The sequence below is a fragment of the Salvia hispanica genome, chromosome 6 (genome assembly GCF_029641045.1).
Source record: "Salvia hispanica isolate PSC_SH4W2 chromosome 6, Shi_PSC_v1, whole genome shotgun sequence".
Classification (NCBI taxonomy): Eukaryota; Viridiplantae; Streptophyta; class Magnoliopsida; order Lamiales; family Lamiaceae; genus Salvia; species Salvia hispanica.
Genome location: NC_142697.1, coordinates 825,363 through 848,467, shown reverse-complemented (window position 1 = coordinate 848,467; position 23,105 = coordinate 825,363). Strand labels below are relative to the sequence as shown.

Here is a 23,105-nt window from a genome sequence, read left to right as displayed (position 1 = left end):
TGTATCACAAGAGTTGGTTTGGCTTGGAATAAGAAGGCAAAACAATTTGGATCATCCATTTGCTATTGTCACCTATCACCATGTTAGATTTTACCAATGGCAATCTAATTTGTGGAGTGCAATAAATAATTACTACGGCTTGAAGCTTCAAAATCAAAGCAATTGTTGGCAATAAGTAGGGAACGGTCGAAGTTTATTAATTATCGGTTTTCTTTACTCCTTTTCTTTTCTTTGCTCCACCTTAATTATATAAGTATATTTTTTTAGGTTTATGTTAAAATGACAATCCCTCTTAAAATGACACCGTGATACTACTTATACAGCAATATTATAAACACTACACAGAAATATTACAAACATTACACAGTAATCTATAGATTGCTGTATAGTGTGTCGGATATTGCTGGACAAGAAATATTGTTGTATAAAGACCAGTAAATTGCTGACCGTCTTTTTCAGTTTTTTTTTTTTTTGACACGTGGCAGCTTATTATTCGTCCACGTATACAAATAATTGGCTAGGAATGGTGGTATGATGTTATTTTAAAGGGTGGTGGCACCCTAACATGCCCCTATTTTTTTATTGTGTATATGTAATATATTTATAAACAATCATAATTATTTAATATTTATAGGAGTAGTGTGTTGCATCTTCATATATAAGCACATTCATGTCAAAACAATTCAGATACTATTAGCTTAAAAATAGAAATTAAATGCTAAAATATTTATATAGTATATTATAAGTATCATGATCGGTTAAAATTAATACTACTAATTTATGAAAAAAAATTAAGCTAACACTCGCAAAATTAATCAAATCATCCAAGTGAATTTTTGCAAAATATACTTATTTTATTTTTTATTGAATAGTGGTTTGCCATATGACAACTGTATTATTCTCTACACGTCTTTAACTTAATTCCATTTATTCACTCTCATGTTCTTCTAACCATGACAATAAATAGATATAATTGATTGAAATTAAACATTGCCTTATAAGCCTAACGATTACTAGTAATAATAAACGGTACTAATTAAAACCCCGCAAAAAATATTAATTGAGATTTAAACTTTTCAAATTTGAATACTCCATATAATACCAATTTCGTCTATTAAAGGAAATAAAGGAATAGGAAAAATAATTATTTTAATGAAATGACACCATTGCCAAAACTAAACGGCTATTTATTTATAAAAACTTGATGACAAATAATATAATTTTAAAAATTCTCAATCATCCCAAGATGATTTTCTTTCATACGATTCTAATGCTAAATTAGTGCACACGTATAAAATTTTAATAATATTTATAAAGAGTGACATTAATGTAACGATACAGTCAACAAAAAGACATTGTTTTAAACCAAAGAAACTATAAATATACAAAGAAAAATAAAGCATATTTGGTCAAATGAACAATTGAAATTTTTAAAAAATTCCTAATTTGTCATTTATTTTTAGAAAATACTACTCCATGACAAATCAAAATTTGAAAACTTTTTTTATATGTCAATTTTATGATTTTGGTCCTATATTTTATTTTTTGAATTTTTGCATCTTGAACATTTCAACTCGGATCACAATTAGTCCTACACTAACAATTCTGTCAATTTTTAAACGGTTTTAATCGATTTTTTTTTATCAATTTATAAACGGTTTTAACCTGAATGGGACTGTTAAAACCATCAAAATCGGGTTAAAACCGTTTTAAAATTGACAGAATTGTTAATGTAGGACCAATTGTGATCCGAGTTGAAATGTTCAAGATGCAAAAATTCAAAAGATAAAGTGTAGGACCAAAATCATAAAAGGGTTATATATTCAGTTTTGGCCCTTACTCTAAAATTAATCCAAAATGAAAACATCGAACTTAATATTTTTTTCTCTAACCCTTATAAAATGATCAGAATCTAATTAAATTTTACTCCCTCCGTCCCAGATTAAGAGTCACTTTTTGCCATAAAAGTCCGTCCCAGTTTAAGAGTCACTTTTAGAATTTTCTATATTTGGTCATACAATTTTACTCCATTCTTCATCAAAATTACATAAAAATGTCATTATCTACATTAAAATAAATCAAAACAAAAATAAAAAATCAAAAGGGACCCACTTCAACCAACTCCACCATCTCACTTCATTTATTACACACTTCAACTCTTTCTTAAAACCCGAGTCATAACAATAAGTGACTCCAAATGTAGGACGGACGGGGTATGATTTAAATAAATATTAATATAAAAAAAATCAATTAAGGAGGATAATTTTGTAATTTGAGGGCTAGAATAAGCAAGCTAAGAATATCACCACAATAGACTTTTTTGTCTTTTCATTAATCCTTCACTTAACGATTTCAAACATACAACAGACAAGTAAAGTGAAAACGAACCACACTCAAAAAGAGGAGAGAGAGAGAAAGAGGATTCATTATTTGTCTGAACGCACAAACAATCACAGCATCAAGGCACCACCACTCCTCCATCCTCCATCCTCCGCTCCCCCACCTTCTCTCTCCATACCTACACTTAGCTGTAACTACACACTTAATAATTCTATCCATCTTCACAGAGACAAGAGAAGAGAAGCTCAGGTAGCGCATTTTGTAGTGTAGCGGCAAATCCTACGAATTCGAGGTGAATTCGGGCATTTTGATTGGATTTCGTTGGAGATTTATAGTTGAATTGACTTGAATCCGACGATCGCGTTCCAGTGTTGAAGATCTTCGCGCTGGGTAAGTTTATGATTCCTCGATTGTTTTAGTTTGGATTGATAAAATTTGGTGTGTTGTTTAAGTTGTTGTTTGATTAGTGGTGAAATGTTTCTGCATTGGTTTGGATTGAGCTGAGAACTTAGCTGCTGCGATGATTCCGAGCTCAAGTTGATGTGTGGCGTTTGAATTTTGTTTGGGGGAAATCAGATCTGAGGCGTAATTTGATTTTTATGTTTAGTTTCTGATTGATTTTTAGCTCAATTTGAAGTGCATTGTGGCTGATTTTGTCGATTTTGTGCGATTGTGCAGTTTCAGTGATGGAATTTGGTTGGCATTTGTGCTTTACCTTTTCCTGCCCCTTTTATGGTGTTGGATATACTTGAATCTGATTTTGTGTGGTTGTGATTTTGGAATTTCTATTAATTTTGTATATGGAATGGGGAGAATTTTCATGTTCTGATGTTCATAGGTCTTAGGGGATGGAAGTGTACGTATACGGTGTAAGACGGTGAAGATAGTATCGTTTCCTAGTATGGAAAAGATAAAGCCGGACACGCCTCTAGATTACGCTGTATTCCAGCTTTCACCAAAGCACTCGCGGTGAGCTAGCATTTCTTTCTTTGTGATTGCCAGCAGAGTTTTACGTGGTAATGCTTGTTGTTGACTTGTGAGCCCGTTTTTATCCAGATGTGAATTGTTTGTTTCGAGTGGTGGGAGCACAGAGAAGCTTGCTTCAGGACTTCTCAAGCCATTCGTTACGCATTTAAAGGTTGCCGAGGCACAAGCTGCCTCTGCTTCACAGTCGATTAAGCTTGATCCTGGACGACATAAGAATGCCAAGGCGTGGTTCACAAAGGGCACACTTGACAGGTAGTGGCACCGTTTCAACCTTCAACCTGTGTTAATCTTTGAAGACTTGGAAATGTCTGATATTAGGTATCTATAAATTTCATTTTCCAGGTTTGTGCGATTTGTTAGCACCCCTGAAGTTCTTGAACTTGTCAATACCTTTGATGCGGAGATGTCACAGCTAGAAGCAGCACGGAGAATTTATTCACAGGTATGTATTGCCTGTTAGTATCTTGTTTTCCTTGTGAGAAGGAATCAATGCTAAATTACTTTGGTTGCCTGTTTCAGGGAATGGGCAATCAACTTTCTGGTACGAATCAGTTTCATAATTCCTTTTTTTATTTTAGTCACATGAAATGTTTGATTTATCTTGTATCGGATGCCTTGAAGCGTATGCTATTGTTATTTCTGTACATTTTTGTTGCTTTGAAGCATATACATTGCTATAGTATATTATACTTATTCATTTGCGTAACAATTGTTATTGAGCGTGTTTGGATTTTCTAGATATCCAAGTAATTTTATAGTCTGCAAGATTTTAAGGTCATTTACCACTTCTTGTGTATGTAGTATGGTTTTTACTCTAAGAAGGAACAATAATCTAATTATTTACGATTTACTCCAGGTGGAGGTGGATTTGGTTCGAGTGCTGCAGATGATGCCACAAAGTATTTCCCCCCTCTAACTTATGTATTAACTGCCATCATCTTTTTCACTTTCGGTCCGAGTTGTCTCTACTAACGAGCATCGGGATGTTACTCAGCTTTTATTATCCAAAAACGACTTTGAAGGCATGCAATACTTAATTCTTTTGGTTGTAATCTATACAGAAAGGAGCTTCTCAAAGCTATCGACTTAAGGCTTGTAGCCGCGCAGCAGGACCTAACTAATGCATGTGCTCGTGCTGCTGCTGCTGGTTTTGATGCTGACACTATTCCGGAACTTCAAATGTTTGCTGATATATTTGGTGCAGAGCGCCTTAAGTAAGGATTTTCATACATTCTTTGATTTAGTCAATTAAAACAATTATATGTGCATCTCCAACATAAAACAGCACTGTATGACTAAAGGCATTATTCTCGTGTGTGAGATCTCCCAGCACTAACCTGCTTTTGCTTGCTTCTGCTTTTGCAGTGAAGCTTGTGGCAAGTACATATCTCTATATGAGAGACGGCCACACCTCATCAACCAATTGAAGTCAGGGTCAGAAGACCGAGCTATTCGTTCCTCATGCACATCAGATATGTCCATCGACAATGATTTGCCCTCTCCGCCGCGTCCAGAACCAGCCACACATCAGAAGCCCCGTCACACTTTTAGTAGAGAATCCAGTGTAGAGAGGGATGGTGGAAATAAGCCAGGCAATGCCACTGGTGAAAATGATAAGAAAGATGAGACGTCAGCTCCTGACCAAACAGGTTCTATTCAAGCCAGTCAACCTGGAAGGCGACTCAGTGTTCAGGACAGGATAAACATGTTTGAGAACAAGCAGAAGGAGAATTCTGGGGGAAAGCCTCCTGTTGTAAAACCTGTTGAGCTGAGGAGGCTATCGTCCGATGTGTCAATGATGGGAGCAGCTGCGGAGAAGGGAGTCTTAAGGAGGTGGAGTGGGGTTGGTGATATGAGCATTGACTTGAGTGCAGAAAAGAAAGACTCTGAGAGCCCGTTATGCACTCCTTCCATGAAATTGCCTTCCCAGGAGGATAAAGTTTTGGATTCGGACAATGATACGACAAAGGGTTCTTCAATAATTAAGCCTCAGTCAAGTGTCATTCCTAGCGAGAGCCGGTCAGAGATTTCTGGGCTAAAGGATCGGGATTCATTACCGACACAAATTAGGGAAACAAGGGATAAATCCGCTGCGCAATCAAGTTTGACGTCCACTTGGAAGACTATGGAAGAGTCTTGGGCTTCTGAAGGTGTTTCCGATTCAAGATTGCAAGAGGCTTTTGATGCTCAGCATAAAGAGATTGAAGATGATTCTTCTTCTGCTCAGCAAGAGTTGAGGTCTTGTGGGGAAACTGAAGTAGTGGAAAATACGGAATCTATTGAAGATTCTGGACCTCAGAGGATGAAGTTCTATCGAAAGGTTTCAGGAGCTGACCTCAGTAAGAAGACAACAGTTCTGCCTGATGGAAGCAGCAGGATTCTATTTTCTGGTAAAATTGCAAAGGAGGCTCAAGAAGGGTTTGATTCTTTCGCTACACCTCCGGAACAACTTCAGAGGGGAAGGCAGACAAAGGCTAATCAGGACCGCAATGATGAGTTACAGATGAAAGCAAATGAGCTTGAAAAACTCTTTGCAGAACACAAACTGCGAGTCCCTGCAGATCTGTCCAACTCTTCCCGTAAAGGTAAATTAGACGACACACAACATTTGCCAGTGAGTAGTCTTCAGTATTCAAAACCAATACCAGATATCTCCCCTCAAGTTTCTGATAGTTATAACCCAAATGAGCCAACTGGAAATTTGAAGAACAAAACCAAGCTAAATGCTTCGTCCTCCATGAAAACTGTTGATAGTCAGAACAAAGGTGATGCTTTGAAGAAGAGTTTCTCCGAGCTTAGTGTTTCAGAGGGTTCTCGAGGGAAACAATACCAAAGGTATGTTCAAAAGAGGGATGAAAAACTGAAAGAAGATTGGAGTTCCAACAGAACACAGAAGGAAGCTCGATTGAAGTCAATGCAGGATAGCCTTGAGAGGAATAAGTCTGAGATGAAGGCCAAGTTATCTGGATCCGCAGACAGACAAAGTTCAGTATCCAGTGCTCGGCGCCGTGCTGAGAGACTCAGATCGTATAATAGCAGGTCAATGTTGAACAACGAACAGGTAAAATTTATATTATGCTCTAACTTGGCACTAATGAGTGGAATCATCATGCAATTTGTGCACGTGTGTGTTTTTCAAAGGATTCTTAACAATGTTTCACATTGACAGGAGCATTTAGATTTTGGAGATTGTGATTTTGATGATGATGCTTTGGATTTCCGAGAGAAGAAGCTCATGCCTAATAACAAAAAAATTTCATCAACGACTCCTCGCCCTTCGGCTACTCCAGTTTCAAGGCCTGCTTCAAAAGCTTCCACTGGTTCTGTAAAGCGAAGAATGCAACCTGAAAATCCTCTTGCCCAATCTGTCCCCAACTTCTCAGACCTGAGAAAGGAAAATACTAAGCCCTATTCTGGAGGTGGCAAAGCAATGCGTTCACAGGTGAGAAACCATACTCGTAGCAAAAGCATAACTGAAGAAATGGGTATTGTCAAGGAGGACAAATCACGCCGGTCGCAGGCATTGCGGAAAGGCTCAGCGAATCCAAGTGAGTTCAAGGATGTATCTTCTCTGGACTCAGATGGTGTTGTTTTAACCCAGATTAAATTTGATGAGGACATTCAGAAAAATGTTGGTACCAAGCCTTTTCTTAGAAAAGGTAGTCGTGCTGCTCGGACAAGTATTGCGAGGCAGAGGGTCTCTGCGGGATCCGAACGCGTAAATGATATGGATGAAAATGATGGAATTGCCTCTGAACCTGATGAATGCATAAATACTGTTCAAGATGAAGGAGAGGAGGAACTCAAGAGCTTGAATACCGAAGAGGACAATATTTTAGAAGCTAGGGAACCTGAACTAGATACATTTGTGAACTCTGAATCCGAAAATGGTGACGACACTCTCACCTTTTCGGCAGTAGACCAGGCTTTGGGCTCAAAATTTCCAAGAGAAATTCCTTCATGCTTCCTCCCTGCTGACTCTGTGCAAGATTGGCATAACGGAAGTCAAATGTCGTGGAATTCTCGCACTCAACATCCCTTTTCATATCCCCATGAGACCTTTGATGCTGACACCTCTGTGGATTCCCCAATTGGAAGTCCTTCTTGGAATTCACATTCGTTAAATGTGATGGAGGCTGATGCTGCTAGGATGAGGAAGAAATGGGGAGCAGCTGAGAAGCCTATGGTAGCCGCCAATTCATCCCGTAAGGATATGACTAGAGGATTTAAAAGGTTACTGAAATTCGGAAGGAAGAATCGTGGCTCAGAGACAATGGCTGACTGGGTCTCTGCTACCACATCAGAAGGAGATGATGACACCGAAGATGGACGAGATCTGGCCAATCGTTCCTCAGAAGATCTCAGGAAGTCGAGAATGGGATTTTCTCTAGCTCAACCTTCTGATGATGGCTTCAATGAAAACGAGCTTTTCAACGACTCAGGTGGTTATAGTATCTCATTATGTTTTCTCTTTCCTTTTATGCTTAATCATCAATTCAGGCGGTGGTTAAGAACTTCCGATGCCTCTTTACTGATGCATTTATCTCCTTTGTCCACACAGAACAATCCTCGCAAAGTTCTATCCCAGCACCTCCAGCCAACTTCAGACTAAGAGAGGATCATGTTTCTGGAACCTCAATCAAAGGTGAAGTATGCAATGTCGTGTTTTTCGTTCCAAATACTTAAACTCCAAGAGAAAATGCATACAGAAATCAACATCATCTGCGAATGATACTTAGAAACATCTTTACCTATATATTCTTATGCAACCCAAATTATTTCCTTAACCTCATCATCTACACACACGAGCACTAACACACACAATGTTCGTATGTTCATATACTTACTAGTGAGGATGTTCCTTCTTGGGCTGCTCAAATCATGTATCTTGTCATTATGAAAGTGTATCAGTTCATTTGGTTGCTTACACTATGCTATGTTTTTCACAGCTCCGAGATCATTTTTCTCACTATCGACGTTTAGGAGCAAGGGAAATGAGTCCAAGCCCAGGTAATGTTTTTTCAGTAGACTGTAAATTTGCTCGGATTGGCTTCAACGGCGCTAGCATGACTGATATGAGTGGTAAATGAGTGAGTATGATGCTTTATATGCTCATGGATTCTAATGGCATCTATGGAGACTTAGTTATCATCTAGTTTCAAAATATTCTATTTTTGTATATTATAACAACTAAACAGTTCCAATTTGTGGAACATTAATGTGATTTTGGTAGCTAAAAAAGCATTCTTTCTTAAAACCAGTGCTTGCCTTGGAATTTTGATGCTTTACTAAAATATAATGAACCAAACTCTACCATTGTATCTCAGTTACTCTCTCATTCTGGTTTATTTCGTATTGTATTTCACTATTACCTTGTCTAATGAATCGAACTCTACCATCGTATCTTACTATTATCTTGTCTGAAACCGAAAGTCATCTTTAGAGCACTCCCAATGGAGGTGGCGAATTCTCGGCGATAAATCGCCGATTATCGCCGAATTATCGCCGGCCATTGTGGCGAAGTCGGCGATAATTCGGCGATAATGTTACCGTTGCTTCGCCGAGTGGCGATTTATCGCCGGATTATCGCCGAGCGATCGCCGGCCACTGTGGGCGACGCTCGGCGATAATCGGCGATTTTTAAAATTTTTTTTTTTTTTTTTGGCCGAACGGCTATTTTATCCCACCCCTATAAATATTTCATCCTCTTCCTCCATTCATCACCCACAAACTTCATTCACACAAATTTTCAATCTTTTTTCTCTCCATCTTTATTAAATGAGTTCTGATTCATCGTCTCGTGCTCAGTCCGACGAGGAAATATCACATTCTTCTTCCGAAGAAGAGGTACCTCCCGCTCCCACCGGATGGGATGTAGCGGGTTTCGCCAACAACCCAATCAACAACTATATCTCCCGCTGCATACAAAGCGAGATCGCTCGAATGCAGCAGCCACCCCCCCAACGGCCAATCCGCCGGCGGCGCCGATACATCCCTCGCAACCACACTGGTGCGCACGATCGGCTGTTCGCCGATTATTTCGCGGAGGAACCACGTTATCCGGCAGATGTATTTCGTCGCCGGTTCAGAATGCGCCGCTCCCTCTTCCTGCGCATTGTTAATGCGTTGTCCGCGCGTTACCCCGAGTTCCGGCTCCAGCGAGACGCAGCAGGGAAGCCCGGACTATCGCCCCTACAGAAATGCACTGTTGCCATCCGGCAGTTGGCATATGGAGGGTCCGCCGACATGTTCGATGAGTATCTGCAATGCGGCGAGACGACTGGCAACGAGTGCCTGAAGAATTTCTGTCAGGGCGTGCGAGAGATATTTGGGGAGCACTACCTTCGCTCGCCGGACGCAGCTGACTGCCAGTTCCTACTGGATTGGCACTGGAGGACCCACGGCTTTCCGGGGATGCTCGGCAGCATCGACTGTATGCACTGGCAGTGGAAGAACTGCCCAACCGCGTGGCGAGGCCAGTTTACTACCGGCTACAAAGGTACGCATCCCACCATCATTCTTGAAGCCGTTGCCGACCAACGGCTTTGGATTTGGCATGCTTATTTTGGTATAGCCGGGTCGAACAACGACCTAAATGTTCTCAATTCCTCGCCCCTTTTCAACGAGCGGATCAACGGATTAGGCCCCTCCATCGAATTCACGGCCAATGGCAATGTGCATAACATGGGGTACTACCTGGCTGACGGCATCTATCCGCAATGGCCCGTGTTTCTGAAGACGATCAGATGCCCACTCGGAGATAGAAGAAGGTATTTTGCCCGAGCGCAAGAGTCTGCGCGCAAGGATGTGGAGAGGGCATTTGGGGTGCTCCAATCGCGATTTGCACTGGTAAAGGGTCCGACGCGCTTTTTCTACCAGGGGGATATTGCCGATATCATGTATGCGTGCATCATCATGCATAACATGATCATCGAAGATGAACACGAAGGCGTCCTCGACGTCACCAACGACCCAAGTGTTGCATCATCGAGTCACGGTGTCTCAACCGAGTCCGCCCGCCAGGGTGTACCGCACAACGAACATGAACGGTTCCAGGCGTTCATGGACATACACCAGAAGGAGGCCCATCAAGCACTACAACACGATATCATCGAAGAATTGTGGGCAAATAGAAACCGCGCCCACCGCCCTTGAATTTTTTTTTCTTTGAATTTTTTTTTTGATTTTTTATTTCCATTCGTGTACTTTTTTTTTTTTTAATTTTCTTCGTTGTAATGTGTACCCGTGTTTAATACAACGAACTTTATTACTATTTATTTGATTTATCTTTATAAATTAAATAAGCTAGCTTTATTATATATAAAAATAAAACAATTAAATTAGTGATGATGTAAAAATGAAATGTTGAGTTAGGGAGAAATAAGGGAGAAATAAGGGAGAAACCATTGTAGGGGTTGGCTAAAAACTGGGGATAAAATGTGATGCTGATGTGGCGCTGATGTGGCAGGAGTTAGGGAGAAATAAGGGAGAAATAAGGGAACTCCATTGGGAGTGCTCTTAGGAACAAGATATGGGGATTCATTATTTGCATGAGTAGTTAAAGTTATTTTAAATTGAACTAGTAAATCCAACATACATAGCTAACAATAATAACATTGTAAAATTTCTATGGCCAATTATTAAAGAGACAAACAGGTATACTGCTTCATGAGAGAGGTCCAAATACAAAAAATCACATATTTACAACCCAAAAAAAAAAAAACCTTATGTACATGAATCAAATCCCCCCCAAACAATAGTATATAAAAGAAACTCCCTAATTGTCAATTAAAATGACAAAATAAATCCAAAAGAAAAAAAAAATCCCCATAAATGAGGAATAAAATAGTTACTTGACTTTCCCTCTCTCTACTCTTCTCAGAAGCATTACTTAGAGATCCTAAACAGATGATTTTTTTCTTTCCTTTACATTTTCTCCATCATCTGGTTTAATTTTTACATGCAAAACTTACCCAAAAAGGTTAACTTATTTACATACATACATATATATAATTTTTTTGAACAAATTCATCACTTCCTCTTTGAAATAAACTCAGCGATCCAAAGAATTTACGATCAGAATCCTGTTAAGAAAGAAGATGAATCTTAGATTAGTTATATGACTTGTAAAAAGTGTGATAATCAAATCTTGAAGAAGTAATTAATGATGCAATTAAAGGAGGGCTACAAACCAATCATGAAAATTCTTACTCTCATGGTCGGAATTGTGCAACCCTCCTCCACCCGTTGTCGGTTTCTTCCTCAACCATTTCTTAAAATTCCCTCCTGGAGAATTTGCTAAAAGCACCCCAAAATATATCAATATTAGAATTTCTCCCCAAAAAGTTTCAAATTGTTGCTTTGGTAAAGTTTAGAAATATATATTTAATATTGTCTTAGTCCTGCTATAATAAAGTCACTTCTTTCGGCTATTATTAGAGGTGTCCAATTTTTATGGAGATTCATAAATTTTCTATATCACTTCTTTTTTATTACTGCATATAATACAATAAATAACAAAACTAATTTTTAATTAAATTCAATTAAATTTTAAAATTTAATAATATTATGTACACGTAGAATTTATGTACATTTATCTTTTCTCTAAGAAAAAAATAGGTTGGGGTCTTACGTGAGAACGGAGAGCTAGGGGTGGAGCTGGTGGCGGAGGAAGGTGTCGACGGTGATCCGACGTCGACATTTAGGTTTAGGTTACGTAGAGCATCACGTCGCACGACGGTGATGCTCCGGGTGATCCGGGCCTGGTTGGCGTCGAATTGGGGCAGGGCGGTGGTGGATCTCGAGGCGGAGAAAGAGTTATATTTGCGCAGCTTGCCGAGGCCGGCGTCCGGAGGCGGTCCGGCCAGTGTTTCGTCCCAAAGTTTATGGAGAAACCCCATAATTACGAGAAAAAAAATGAAAAAATAGAATTTTCTAAAATGCCGATTTAATTGTGTGTGAATTTTCTTTTGTAACAACCGAAAATATGTAGGTGATGAGATGGAAATAATTTTCTTGGGACGGAACACCACCAAACACACGACTGTTACAAAGAAGATGGAATAAAATAAATAAATTAAACGGACCTATTTATTTACGATATAACAAAATTAGTGAAAATGGAAAAAACTAAGGTTTTTATAGAGATATTAGCAAGAAAATCCTAAAAATAGATTTTGAGTAATTTGTGGCGAAGCATTGAGTGTTTATTGGATCAAAACCAGTCAATTTTTGTGTGGAGAAATTTGATCACTAACGTCATAATCCCTAATTGGTAAAATATTATAATGACAAAAAATGAGTCCAAAAATATAGTACTACTAGTATCTATCTAATTTGTTGGACTCAATTTTATTTAGTCCAAAACTATTGAGTCTGGGTTCTACTTTGTTGGCTATTTAATTATTAGACGTGAATGGTCTGCAATTAATGATATTATTCTGTCAATATCAATGTTATTATAGAATTTAAATTGCCATTATAAATAGTTGAAATATAAAGGGGACGACCTTATGATCACACTGGCTACAATTTATTTACATTGCCGTACTTATATAAATATTCTCAATTAGTATCATATGTATCCGGATGCTATACAGTATTTGCTGATACGATATAAGTATGTACGAAATCAATGTGTAAATGTCAAAGTTTATCGTGTTCGTGTTCGTGTTCGTGTTCGTATTCATAGCAGCTTAACTTGATATGAACATGATAATTTCGGGTTGGGTTAGGGTCCAATTTGAGTAACCCGTTAATAATTAATACTATTATTATTAGGGCTGGGAAAAAATACTGAAATACCGGCCTTATCGTAACGAAAAAATACCGAAAATACCGAATTTTCGGTATACCGTGACTTTCGGTATGGTATGATACCTTACCGAAAGATTCCAGTAAGGTAACAGTATGAATTTTCAAATACCACGGTATACCGCTGCATACGAAATTCGGTATATACCGTAAATTAAGGTATATACCGTAAACTAAGGTATATACCACAAAAATACAAACACAATTATATACAAAATATATTTTATATATTTTTAAATTATAAAATCTATTGTGAAATATAAATATAATTATGAATAAATTATATTTAATTTCTTTTTAAAATTATAAAATATAAATAATATTCTAAAACTCTAATTTTCTATTTTAATTGATGTTGAAAGTTAGGTATACCGCTAAACTAAGGTATACCGAACTTCGATATGGTATACCGAAAATGAGGTACGGTATTGGTATTGAAATTCGTCATACCGAAAATAAGATATACCAAAGTTCGGTATACCGAAATCTTTGGTAAGGTAAAGGTATGACTTTTTCGCATACCGTATTTATGGTAAGATATACGGTATGGTGGTTTCGGTAAGGTATACCATACCTACCCATCCCTAATTATTATTTTAATTAGTTCTTTTTTATTTATGTTAGTACTATTACTTTCTCACTTTTCATATGATATCTTAGGTTAGCGTGTCAATGTGAATCGAATCGAAACATTAACATGTTCGTGTCGTATGCAGGTCATGTTTGAATTTGAAGCATTTGAGTTTAAAGATTTTTTAATACGTTGTGTTCGGGTTTGATCTTAAGATTAAAAATTTGAATCAATTCGCACAATTTGGCAACCCCTAATATTTAATTAGGTGTATCAAGTTGAGAGAATAATATTAAGTCTCCTCATTATTAAAGTTTAGTTGATTTTATTAAAAATTAGGTGGATGAAGATTTGATTTCCACAAGTTGAGAGTGGAATTACTAAAAGCATTGTAAAAGTACAAGCACAAGTTGAAGAAGTAGGGTGATAAGATAAGAAAATAGACAAGTGGGGTTGGAAATGTCGGGGCAACAGTCTTAAATGGGCTGAATCTCGACCACTCATGAAGTTGGGGGGCCCTCCAGCAATTAAACCAAAAAGAGAAGGGACCTCACGATAAAATTAATAAATAAATAGTTGACGGCGGTGGATGGCGTCAGCAGCTTAAAAAGCAGAGAAATGTTTTTTTGCAGAGTTAGTCCTTGTTGAAAAGTACAATCAAGCTGAGTGGATCCCACGTGGACATTTGCCCACGTGATGTAGGACCCACATTATTTTAATCACAATTTTCATAACTGACATATTATATCATAAATTTAACTTTTCCCTAAATTAATTTATGACAAAGTTTGTGGAGTGGCCTACATTCCTGAATTTAATGACGTGGATGGAATGTATATGTGTTAAATTAAAACTTTGTGGAGTACTATCATTTATTAAATACTCCATCCATCTTTCATTAATTTGTCCACTTTGGTTCAGAAATGAATTTAAAAAAAAAAAAAAAAATTAAAAAGTGAGTGGAATATGAGTATCATTTTTATCTATTGATTTTATAATAAAATGTAAGTATAATAAGTTAATGGAATGTAAGACTTATTTACCATTTATGGTAAAAATGAAAGTGGACAATTAATAGAGAACGGACAAAAATGACAATAGTGAACAATTAATAAGAGACGGAGGGAATATTTTATATATGAGAATTGACAAAATTATGATATAATCATCATTTATATAAATTGTGTAACTGAAAAAACTTAATACTACTAGTTTTAAATGCAATTTTTTAATCGCTGTGAATCAGTAGCACCTAATTTTTCACAAATATTATTGCTACTTCTATCAATTATATCAATACACGTATATTCTCTTCGTCTCAAGTTACTTGAGTCGTATTCCATTTTGAATTGTTTCAACTTTATTTGAGTCATTTCTATTTTTAGCTAAAAATAAAACATCTAATCATACATACTTTAATCTTTCTTTTACTTTGCTATCTCTTCTATCTTTTTCTTTACTATATTTAACTTATTAAACACAACTTTCTTAAATCTCGTGCCGAAAAGAAATGCCTCAAGTAACGTAGGACGGAGGGAGTATTTATTTATGAAAAAAAGCATTTATATATAGAATAAAGCAACTGTTGTTTTAAATTTTGTTGAATACTCCCTCCATCCCGCAATAGGAGTCTTATTTGGTTATGGCATAAGTTTCAAGAAATATAAAGAAAATTGAGTTGAATAAATCAGTGGAATATAAGTCTCACTTATATATATTAGTTTTATAATAAAATGTGAGTATAATAAGTTGGTGAAATGAAGAATCTACTTATCATTTATGAATAAATGATAAAAGTGAAATATGATTTTTATTGTGAGACTAACCAAAATAACAAAATATATCTTTTATTATGGGACCGAGCGAATAACTCGAATGGAATAGAATAGAAAAGGTTGATATTAATTGACGGCTGGTCTCCATTTCCCAACTTGGCTTATGTTCTGTATATTGATACATAAAGTGGATTTTCAAGTTGATGTGCACCTTTTGGCACACCATAATAGACTAGAAGTTGTTGTCACTATTTTATTTTGATATAGTGACATACAATAAAATATTATAATCGCCACATTTTTTACTTTTATGCATATTAACAACTACACATCTCATAATTATGCATATAAATGATGTGTGGATACCACAAGATCATGATAAACACATACTACCATCTCCATCGCCATCCTATTATTTTATTGAGAATTTGAGATATTTCTTTTTAGGCCATAACTTTAAAAAGGTAAATTTAAAGAGTGAAGAATAAAAATTAAAATAAAGTAAATACAATTATACAGTGGAAGTGCTGGAGGTGTATCAGACAAAATTACAAAATTATAATTCAAAATTATGCAATAAAAAATAACAAAAAATGGACATTGCATAGATATAGAAACTTGAGGTTACAACTTACAAGAAATAAAACAACTAACTAGAAAAAACAATTTGTTACAAGGGAGATTAAATTCCACAAGAAGGAAGTTAAGTACTACTAATAAAAATAAAATCATAGGCCTCAAACTACCTCCGGCCAATCTTTGCATTTTTTTTCCGGCTACTCTCTCCGACCGTCCCCGGCCTCATCTCGTTCGAGCTCCTTTTGTTGGAGACGCCATAGGCCTCGTTTCCTGAGGCCGAGGACGATGAGGAGGAGCGTGTTGGGGGTTTGTCTGACCGGGATGAGCTAACGAAGGCTTTGATGTCGCTCTCGAAGAGATCGTCAAATAGTTCTTGAAGTTCTTCCAATGTCTCATTCCCACCTTCCTATCATATACAAAAACATTGCTTTAATATCAAAACACACTACTTAGCCATGGATCATTATTAGGTCATAATTGTTCCTACAATAAAATTAAAACTAGGCCCTTTTTGGGCAACAATTTTCATGTTCTAATGTCAAATTTAAGATTAAAAAAACATAAAAAATATTGTAGGATAAAAGAACTCACACTGGATTTGGTTTGGTTCATCATTGTAGCCATCTCATTCAAGAACTCACCCATTCCCTACATAAAATCAAAGAACAAAAAGAATTGAACACCAATTCAAATATATGCTATATAAAATTAAACTCACGTGGTTGACTAGTTGTATTAAACGACGTTATTTAACTAACCTCACGTTTTGTTCACATAGTATTTTCTGTCTATCACATCATACATAATTTCTATCGAATTCAAGATTATGGACCAATTGAGGAAAAATGGCAAAATTATGATATAATTATGTAAGTCACGAGATTAATAGTTAGTTTTTTTACAATTTTCCTTGAATAAAATAGACATAATCTAAAGGCCATTATCATCCTCTAATAATTTAATTAGAGACCCTATCCATGTTGGTTCATTAAAGAATTCCAACTATGAGATATTGGGACCACATTCTCATCATCTCAATAGCCACCAAACTAAAATAACACACTAGAAACATTGATTTGTATCTATTCAAACAACTTGATCCCACCATTAGTCATATGTGAATCAACTACACTAGAGAAAAGGTGATAAAGTTAATATGCCAAAGATCTCATGTTTGAGTACCGTAGCGCAGTCTTTAAATTTAATGTTGCAATTAAACGATTACGCAACTTACATCGTTGTCGTCGTCATCGTTGCAGTCGTACACTCCGACATCGTACAGAAACCTCTTGTTGGTGTCTGAAAGCACTGTTTTTGCAACAGCATGACATGATAAGTAAGTCCACTTGAAGAAAGTTCAAGAATTCAAAATTTTTGACAAAATAAGAAAGTACACTTGCAAGTTGCAATATAATTGATCAAGTTGTGTTTGTGGATAAAAAAAAATGACTAGAAACTACTCACCAACACATTAACACAAAAGAGAATCCACAAAAAATGAGTGGTGATCTAAAAAATTTGTGTTCCTAATGCAACCAGAATCAAGGCCAAAGAATTCAAACATCTGCATTAAAAATCACATATCTCAATCAATTCTGATCAAGATGGCCCACCAACCACCTCTGTTTACCATGAACTAACAAGATTTTTGTGTTCTAATTGACAGCTTTTAATCATGATCATTTAAATAATTATAAAGTAAAATGAACATAATGATGTAATCATTTTTTTACCTGAATATGCTTGCTGAATAGCTTGAAATTTCTTCTTTGCCTCATCTAAATACTTAGAATTCCCTGAAGCAGAGAACCGATCCGGATGCCATTTCTGTCACAAAAACATCAAATTAACTCTTTTCCAGATCAAAAGCTATGATTTTTAACAGAAAAACCATTTCAAACTAGATATTCTCTCTAGTATATGTGTGTCTGTGAGAGAGATAGTCATCAATAAAGATCACAGTTATATCATCAAACAGAGGAAATATCACATTTTTATCAGCAAACTGAGGAAAGATCACATTTTTATCTCAACATCGAGAAAACTGCAAAAGCCCAGTTCAAAACCACTCCTAACAAGGTTAATCACAACATATTTGCAATGTTTTTCAAGTTTTTCAGTGTGTGTGTGTGTGATTCTGAGTAAAGATCACATTTTTATCTCAGAATAAAAAAAAAACCAGTTTAAAACCAATCACAGCAATCATGCACAAGAAATTTAAGATGTTTTCAAGTTTATCACTGTGTCTGTGTGTGATTTTGATCTTCATGAACAGCACTTCCAATGCTACTACAATTCTCAGTGAAGTAAAGATCACATTTTTATCTCAGGAAAAAAGAACCAGTTCAAAGCAACTCACAACAACCTTACTCACACAAAAATTCACAATCATTTCCAGTTTGATTTCCTTATAAACAAACACAACAAACAATCATATGTCAAATGCTGTAATTCTAACCAGAGCAAGTTTCTTGTAGGCATGCCTCAGCTCTGCTGATGTGCATTCCTTCTTCAACTCCAAAACAGCATAATAATCACAGCTCTTATCTTCTTCACCAGCCATAGCCTCAAAACTCCACAATCACTCTACAAAAAAAATAATAAAAATCCGATCTTTTTCTTGTCCCAACACACCCTTTTTTCAGCAAATGCGTGTGTTGCATATGTAGTAGAAAGTGTACATGTACACATACTAAAATAATACTACTCCGTATTTGTTACTTCTCAATAAATGCTAAAAGATCACTACAAGACGTAACCATTTGCAAGTGTTGAAGAGAGAGAAACAACTCTCTCTCTCGAATAGTTTCCAGAAAGCATATTAATGTGCAGGGTGTTTTTATACTGAATAATTCCAAGAAAATAAAATGCTTTAAAAAAGGGGCAAGTTTTGAAGAATTTTGTGGGGTGGTTGGTTTGTTAGATAAGGGAGTGTGAGGTTGAAAGGTTTAACGGCTGGGATTGAATGTTGGGTTAGATATTTTTTTCAGTTTCTGTCTCCAGAAGCTTCTCCATTTACTGTTTTTGGTTCTCTTGCTTTTTTAATCCTTTTTTTAAAGTTTTCTTGGATTGATGCATGTTTTTGTGATTTTCATTGGCGTAGACAACAGGGAATTCTTGGCCACTTAGCTTGTTTTTGACTTTGTGGGTAGGAAAGGAAATTAATTTGGTTTGGGGATGCTCAAGCTCCCATGAGTTCAACTTCTTGCTTTATCCATAGGGGCTGTTGCCTTTCTTTGGGGAATTGAAAGAGGGCCTTGAAAAGCATGATCAAATCAAGATAGAAAGGATAAAAAGTAGTGACATAGATAGAATAATATAGCTATGATATCAAGAATTGGAGATAGATCATGCAAGATATTTAGGAGCCTTTTATTATTTAGTTACTTTTATCTTATGAATCATGTTTATCTTTAATAAGTAGGATCAAGAGTCTTTGTACATTCTCTATGCATACTTCCTCGAGGATTGAAGATAGATATCCGTGGGATAAAATAGCGATCATTCAATGCGTTTTTCACGCCTCTCGTGATCAGCTTGTCTGTCCCAGCACCTTCGGCTTTCGCCCTTCACTTCATGGGCAATCATTTACATTGCGACACGGGCACCCTCTTGGTGTGCGCATCTTCTCCTACCATCCCCCCTCCTCTTTGAGCTCGTTGTGCTCGCATCCTCAAACATAACACTTATTTGAAAACGATAAGAGTACAAAATCTTGTACTATTAGGCTCATGGAAATTGCCTCTCAACTACATGATGGTGATATTCAACAAAGAGGTGGGCTCACAGAAGATCATCCGCAGTGTGCGGGCATATCTAACATTATCACATTTTTCTCTTGTATAATTGTCAATATCTTTGATATCAAGTTAGAAGATAGAAGAATAGATATCACTTTTATATGTTTGCACCACAACCTCAACTTTTGCAATTGGTATCAACAAAAATCTATGATGTATGGCTTCAAGTCTTCAACTTTGTGTTTATGACTGAAATTAGAAGGTAGAGTGGTCCATATTCCAATTATGGGATCACGTGACCAACAGGTGCAAACTTGCTGCAAATCACGTGCCTCATAATACAAAAATTAGATACTTTTTCTTGTTTGGTTTCAGTTAAAGACAGTAGAAGGAAATATCAAACTGAATCACAAGATTGTGAGGGGAATTGTGTCCACGTCAACAAAGAACAAATCCCACCGTCCTCTTTTCTTCAAATCAATTAAATTTGACAGCAATAGTTAAAGAACTGTGTAGAAACACAAGCCTGAAACAGATCAGCACCATATTTATTGAGGTTTCATCACATATAGTATGTGCTTTTCGTGCAACGACGCGGGTATAATGACATCATCAATATACACGTAGTAGACCGTCGAGGTTCAAAATATGTCGAACAAAATTGAATTTGTGTCTATACTCTATAGCAACGAGGATCAACTAACTCAATGTTCTAAGAGCTTTGATCCAGTCTATCTCGACTCGAAAATCACCTGGACCAGAGATGGCGCCTGGGATTCCCCCTTCTGCATTCAGCGAGAGAGACATTCCAACAACGCGAGATGGGTTCATCTCGAGCTCTGCGTCTATCACATTGCCTCGCCATGTTGGCAGGTATCGAGCAAGGGGGATCTGGCAGATAGAAAAACATAGTTCTTGATTAGTAAGAGAGTTCAGTTTTTGCTCGTGCGCAAGAATGGAAATGTTTCTCTTTCGTGTCTTCAATACTGAAAATTGAAAAAGACAATGGCCCCCCTTTTAATCATCTGTATAGTAGGCACTCGTATGACTGCCATGGCCACATTGTAAGTGTGTACGCGCAAGAGAGAGAGAGAGAGAGGCTTGCCTTGGCAATGTACCAGTTGTCCTTAGGCACATAAACAAACGCTTGCCACGAGTTATCTTCTTGTTGTCCCGGAGAATTCACCCAATTCTCTGTATAAATCTGCATCGAAGTTAGATTTATCCTCGATTAGCTTGTTCCCAGTTATATAAGCATCGTTAAAACTGCATACGATTGCACTCAACTCGCTTAAAGCATCAAAAAAGAAAATCTTCTTCGATGTGTCCAAAGTTCATAACAGGGTCAAATTACTCACAGTAGATATGTAGCATCGCCCGTCTCCTCTAACTTTTAGAGCCAATGTGTCATACCCATCCAGATCAATGAAGCCATCAAACTGCAAAACAAGTGAATGAAGCTAGTGGTATAGAAAACTTTATCCGCTCAAAGGACAATTCTATGGACAGCTTATTCATTCAAACTTCTGCACTATAACAATCATTGGTGAAAACGTAGATACAGCCAGAATACTTACCATTCCAATCCCTCGAAGAGTGAAACTTGTTAAAGGAACCATTTTAGAAAAGGAGAATATGAAGACATGCTATTGATCTCTATTTCTCGAGTATAGTTTACCATTACCTTCTTAGATCTCATTCCGCAGAATCCACTTCTACTTATATTCCACTTAGTACCTTCACTGACATCCAAGGAAAGGTTTCCAGAAAATACACCTGTGAGGTTTTAGTACCAACAAAGTGACTTTTGTGAAGGCAATCGTAAGTAGCTTTCATTAGTAGACAGTAAATAACACTATTTCTGTGACAATTATGATGAGCCGATCACATGAGAAAAGGGTTATGTTACTAACCAGTACCACTTGATCCATTTGTAGATTCTTTTATCTGCAACGATGCTGATGACAAACCTGAAAAAGTAATGTTTGTCGTTTATACAATGATATCTGCGATTTTCCTTCTTCATATTCTATCCTTTTCAATTTTCATCAAAATTCTTTTCATAAACAGTGCTTGCTTGGAACATTTATGATCGGACAGAGCCAACAAAACTATCATTTTTAATAGAGTATTCTGGAGAAACTGGTATCGCCTCACAACATGTACGCTAAAGTTACACAAAGCCAAGTAGAACACAAGGAAGAATTTATCAACTTTTTATATGAACATTGAAATTTCTCATACTGATACCATTGAATTCAGAATCTGCGTACAAATGCCATCGCTTTAGCTCCTCTTTTGAGTCAAACTTAAATATGTATCGTTCACTTGGAGGAAGCAAGTCCTCAGGTTTCCATAAAAGAGCTGCACGATTAAGGCAAACACAAAAGGGGGAAGGGGTTAGCGATTAAAATTAATTCTTCGTATACTAACAAATATTACGAGTACGAGCAACATATCACCTAAACATAATTCTCAACTTTTTTCTATCCTATTTCTCCTTAAAAACCCCATAATCAACCAAAGATTGTGTTTTCTAGATTTCTCTTTTCAAAGTATTAACAGTAATCATAGTTCCTCACAACAACTTAACATAAAACAAAAAAATTGATCCAAGCATATGTTTTTCATTAATACTCAAAGCTGCATAATTTGACATCCTCCTCAAAGCAACAAGAATTCACATGCCAAGTTCACATTAGATTCATCATGTTCCTAAATCAGCTTAGCAAACAGCTTTACAATGCTAATAATTAGGCAAAAAGAGGAGCTTCACCTAAACCACACCTCAAAGAAAAGGGAAATGCCTAACGCGGTTGCTGATGAAGAAGAGAAGGCAAGTGAAAATTTTACCTCTTTTAGTTGCATTAACGGAAGCTTGCCACAATCCACGAAACCTAGACATCTTCTCGATTAATTTATGGTGAACTCTGAAATCGAACATCAATTTAGTTTCACATAGTTTACGCATAACATATATTTGAGTGATCTGAGCTGCGAAAACCGAAGAAAAAAAGAATTGCCTGTAATCGAACTCGTAGGCAAGAAGAAGTTTTGATGATTTCTTCACACATTTTCAAAGCGTAGTTTCTAGCTTGACTGAGGAAATGAAATGGTGGAGAGGATCGGATAAAACGGCGCCGTTTACTGTGAACTTCATTAAAACACGTTTCTTTTATAAATTTTTGCGAATTTTATTGTTTAGACATCAAAAAGAGTAAACTTCATTCAAATTTACAAACTTTTGTACGCTTTGATTTTGTATACCAACTGCCAAAAAATTATATAAGTGAACTACAT

At 36.6% G+C, this 23,105-nt stretch overlaps 4 protein-coding genes across 5 annotated transcripts; 1 reads left to right on the top strand and 3 right to left on the bottom strand.

Annotated features, from left to right (window-relative positions):
* The first annotated feature begins 2,376 nt into the window (after positions 1-2,376).
* LOC125205583 (uncharacterized) lies at positions 2,377-8,584 on the top strand. 2 transcript variants are annotated; one of them, XM_048104617.2, is made up of 11 exons: positions 2,377-2,730; positions 3,186-3,309; positions 3,397-3,579; positions 3,670-3,769; positions 3,847-3,868; positions 4,184-4,226; positions 4,389-4,541; positions 4,693-6,388; positions 6,497-7,769; positions 7,889-7,972; positions 8,277-8,584. In XM_048104617.2, exons 2-11 carry the CDS (start codon positions 3,242-3,244, stop codon positions 8,339-8,341), a joined length of 3,687 nt encoding a protein of 1,228 aa, XP_047960574.1. In that variant the 5' UTR covers positions 2,377-2,730; positions 3,186-3,241; the 3' UTR covers positions 8,342-8,584. The 2 variants fall into 2 exon arrangements, with proteins under 2 accessions (XP_047960574.1, XP_047960573.1); XM_048104616.2 differs by having other exon boundaries at positions 3,179-3,309.
* Positions 8,585-10,929: 2,345 nt separating this feature from the next.
* On the bottom strand, positions 10,930-12,417 carry LOC125205584 (dormancy-associated protein homolog 4-like). Its single transcript, XM_048104618.2, has 3 exons — positions 11,960-12,417; positions 11,539-11,625; positions 10,930-11,411 (listed from the first exon to the last, which is right to left on the bottom strand). The coding sequence occupies exons 1-3, from the start codon at positions 12,225-12,227 to the stop codon at positions 11,404-11,406; spliced, it is 363 nt and encodes a 120-aa protein (XP_047960575.1). The 5' UTR covers positions 12,228-12,417; the 3' UTR covers positions 10,930-11,403.
* Positions 12,418-16,070: 3,653 nt separating this feature from the next.
* LOC125203949 (uncharacterized) lies at positions 16,071-18,901 on the bottom strand. The gene is made up of 5 exons (XM_048102476.2): positions 18,524-18,901; positions 17,799-17,892; positions 17,300-17,373; positions 16,657-16,713; positions 16,071-16,471 (listed from the first exon to the last, which is right to left on the bottom strand). The coding sequence occupies exons 1-5, from the start codon at positions 18,626-18,628 to the stop codon at positions 16,229-16,231; spliced, it is 573 nt and encodes a 190-aa protein (XP_047958433.1). The 5' UTR covers positions 18,629-18,901; the 3' UTR covers positions 16,071-16,228.
* Positions 18,902-20,332: 1,431 nt separating this feature from the next.
* Positions 20,333-22,974, bottom strand: LOC125207138 (putative complex I intermediate-associated protein 30). The gene is made up of 8 exons (XM_048106356.2): positions 22,829-22,974; positions 22,659-22,735; positions 22,056-22,169; positions 21,719-21,775; positions 21,490-21,581; positions 21,164-21,244; positions 20,911-21,009; positions 20,333-20,696 (listed from the first exon to the last, which is right to left on the bottom strand). Exons 2-8 carry the CDS (start codon positions 22,708-22,710, stop codon positions 20,505-20,507), a joined length of 687 nt encoding a protein of 228 aa, XP_047962313.1. The 5' UTR covers positions 22,711-22,735; positions 22,829-22,974; the 3' UTR covers positions 20,333-20,504.
* Between the last annotated feature and the right edge of the window lie 131 nt (positions 22,975-23,105).

Excerpts from the sequence above, each read along its gene's own strand:
- LOC125205583 (XM_048104617.2), top strand. The coding sequence starts at position 3,242 with ATGGAAAAGATAAAGCCGGACACGCCTCTAGATTACGCTGTATTCCAG. Across the intron at positions 3,310-3,396 it reads CTTTCACCAAAGCACTCGCG|ATGTGAATTGTTTGTTTCGA; the intron begins GTGAGCTAGCAT and ends GTTTTTATCCAG. Across the intron at positions 3,869-4,183 it reads AATGGGCAATCAACTTTCTG|GTGGAGGTGGATTTGGTTCG; the intron begins GTACGAATCAGT and ends GATTTACTCCAG.
- LOC125205584 (XM_048104618.2), bottom strand. The coding sequence starts at position 12,227 with ATGGGGTTTCTCCATAAACTTTGGGACGAAACACTGGCCGGACCGCCT. Across the intron at positions 11,626-11,959 it reads CCCTAGCTCTCCGTTCTCAC|CAAATTCTCCAGGAGGGAAT; the intron begins GTAAGACCCCAA and ends GGGTGCTTTTAG.
- LOC125203949 (XM_048102476.2), bottom strand. The coding sequence starts at position 18,628 with ATGGCTGGTGAAGAAGATAAGAGCTGTGATTATTATGCTGTTTTGGAG. Across the intron at positions 17,893-18,523 it reads CCTACAAGAAACTTGCTCTG|AAATGGCATCCGGATCGGTT; the intron begins GTTAGAATTACA and ends TTTTTGTGACAG. Across the intron at positions 16,472-16,656 it reads TGAACCAAACCAAATCCAGT|GAAGGTGGGAATGAGACATT; the intron begins GTGAGTTCTTTT and ends TGTATATGATAG.
- LOC125207138 (XM_048106356.2), bottom strand. The coding sequence starts at position 22,710 with ATGTCTAGGTTTCGTGGATTGTGGCAAGCTTCCGTTAATGCAACTAAA. Across the intron at positions 21,776-22,055 it reads CGCAGATTCTGAATTCAATG|GTTTGTCATCAGCATCGTTG; the intron begins GTATCAGTATGA and ends TTACTTTTTCAG. Across the intron at positions 20,697-20,910 it reads ACAACTGGTACATTGCCAAG|ATCCCCCTTGCTCGATACCT; the intron begins GCAAGCCTCTCT and ends TCTATCTGCCAG.